The following is a 2,525-nucleotide window of genomic DNA, read 5'->3' as shown; positions in this document are numbered from 1 at the left end:
ATGGGCTCCAGGTTCCTCTGCTGGGTGGCCCTCTGCCTGCTGGGGGCAGGTGAGTACAGGGCACAGGTGGGAAGGTGCCCATCTGCCTTTATCATCCCTGAAGTTCAAGAACACAAGTAGGCTGCAGCCGGGCCCCCTGTACTCTGTCTTCGGCTTCTGTCCCCCTACCCCACACAGGCCCAGTGGGTTCTGCAGTCACCCAGACCCCAAGACACCTGATCAAATCACGAGGACAGCAGGTGACGCTGAGCTGTTCCCCCCATTCTGGACACCTCTCTGTGTACTGGTACAAGCAGGCCTGGGGCCTGGGCCCCCAGTTCCTCCTTCAATATTATGACAGGAAAGAGAGACAGAAAGGCAATATTCCCCGTCGATTTTCAGGTCAACAGTTCCTTGACTACCACTCAGAGCTAAATCTGAGTGAGCTGGAGGTGGGGGTCTCAGCCATGTTCCTCTGTGCCAGCAGCTTGCACAGCCCTGCAGAGCCCCCTCCAACCTGTTCACAAAGCCCTCTGCCCAGCTCAGGAAGTGAGAGAGCAAGGGCAGCCCTCAGGCTGAGCTCAGGGCTGCGAAGCTGGGGGCTCCCCAGGTGCTCTTTGCTCTGCTCATACCTGTAACCTGTGTCACTGCTGACAGAAGTGTGCTGAGGAAGGACTGTGTGATGGTTTGTTCAGCTGCAGAACCACAACTGACAGAGGTGAGGCCACTCTCCTGCTGGCAGAGGTCACAAACAGCAGAACAAGGAGGCACACTGGGCTCCGTTCCTCCAGCACCTGTGGGTCCCCCGACCGCACTCTGCAGAACTGTTCCTGCCTTCATTTCTCCTTTCCAGGCCCAGCTGTGCAGGAGCAGGAAGGTCGTAGGTCATGCACGACGTGGAATTGTCTTTCCTCTCCCCTGACAACTTCTGGGCAGAGATCCCCCGTGATTCCTACAGGTGACAAGAGAGAAAGACACACCTTTCTGCCCTGGAGCCATTGTTCAGTCCCAGGCTTGTGCCATTTTCATGAAGGCTGTCCCTGGGTGGTACAAACAATGACAGAGCTCAGCTGCTGACAGAAAGGTAGGAGGTTCCAGCCCATTCAGAGGTAACTCAAAAGAAAGGCCTGGCTATCTCCTTCAGAAAAATCATCAACTGAAAACCCAAAGGAGCACAGTTATACTCTGACACGTATGGAGTCGGCACGAGTTGGAGTTGACTCAATGGTACATGGTTTTGTTGGGTTTGTGTGAGTGGGAGTGTTCCAGCAGTGCCTTCCTGGATGCACACGGGGTGGGGGTGGCAGATTTGCTAAAGAGTCTTCCTGTTCATGGTGGAGCCTATCAGGAGAGAAAGGACGTAAAGGGTTGGCATTTGTTAGTCATTTTACTTTATTTAACCCACATTTTTTTTCCTTTACTTTGTACAAGATTTGGGATCACATGAAATAGGAAAGGGAACTTCAAATGACATAAGCCTGTTTCTTGTTTGGGGTCCAGGGTCTGCAATGCTAAATGTACAATATTGACCTTAAACATCTGCCTGTTTCTGTGGGACCTTCTGTCTCATGAGTCACAGGCCAGTTACGGAATGCGGGTGGTCAGGGCACTACTGTGCATGCAGGGTCCAGCTCTGCTCCCTGGAGAAGGTTCCGGAAGAAAACACTCATGGGCAATTTCTCCAGTTACCACCCCAGCTGCAGTCAAGTAGTTTCTGACTCAAAGCAACTGCGTGTGTCAGGGTAGAACTGATCCATGGGGTTTTCAAAGGCTGACTTTCCAGAAGCAGATGGCCAGGCCTTGCTTGTGGGGCAACCCTGGGTGCACTCAAACCTCCAAACTTTTGCTTAGCAGCTGAGGGTGTTAACCGTTTGCACCAACAGGAACTCTGTCCACTGATTAGCAACCTTAATTCCCTCTACAGCCTTAATCCCCTGCCATGAAATCTAATAAACTCACAGGCTCCAGGGATCGGGACGTGCACATGTTTGGGAGCATTCTCTTGCCGACCACAGCCAGGAAGCAGGTGCCGGGATGTATCTAGCTAGGTGTGGGCAGGTGTCCCACCTGTCGGGGAATGGATAAGGAACTGAGTGAAACCTTCCTGAGTGCTGGTTGAAGAGGTGCCCTGGGATCTGGAGCCCTGACTCCAGAGAGGGTCTTTGCAGGTGGAAAGGGTTAACAAGAGGGTGGGCAACCAAGCAAATGAGAAAAGGACTCTTGAAGGAATATCTGGGACACATGAGTCATAAATGGCACCAGGAAGCCCCAAAGATCTCCCCTGACCTCTGGACTGCAGGGATAGTTAGGTAAATAAAAGCCAGTGAGTCAAGGAGGAATTCCACAAACTGTTTGCAGGAAGCCAGAAAAGACTCATCTGGTCATAAGACTTGCGCATATCAGAGGACTGCATTTCCCCACTCTGAGCTGCTGGATGCATGTTTGTTTTTGACTTGAGGTTTGGGGGAGGAAGGGCCTGACCACTGGGGCAGGCTGCTCTGGGGCCAGGCTGGGACAGGAGGGTGACATCTCAGAGGACCCCTCCA

At 52.8% G+C, this 2,525-nt stretch overlaps 1 gene segment (V, D, J or C); it reads left to right on the top strand.

Annotated features, from left to right (window-relative positions):
* On the top strand, positions 1-617 carry LOC126082196 (T cell receptor beta variable 5-1-like). The segment is given in 2 exon segments: positions 1-49; positions 178-617. Coding segments are annotated over 2 exon segments (489 nt in total).
* Positions 618-2,525: the final 1,908 nt, after the last annotated feature.

This window comes from Elephas maximus, chromosome 8, assembly GCF_024166365.1.
Source record: "Elephas maximus indicus isolate mEleMax1 chromosome 8, mEleMax1 primary haplotype, whole genome shotgun sequence".
Taxonomy (NCBI): domain Eukaryota; kingdom Metazoa; phylum Chordata; class Mammalia; order Proboscidea; family Elephantidae; genus Elephas; species Elephas maximus.
Note: the sequence above shows the minus strand (reverse complement) of the source record. Positions and strands in the feature narration are given on the sequence as shown.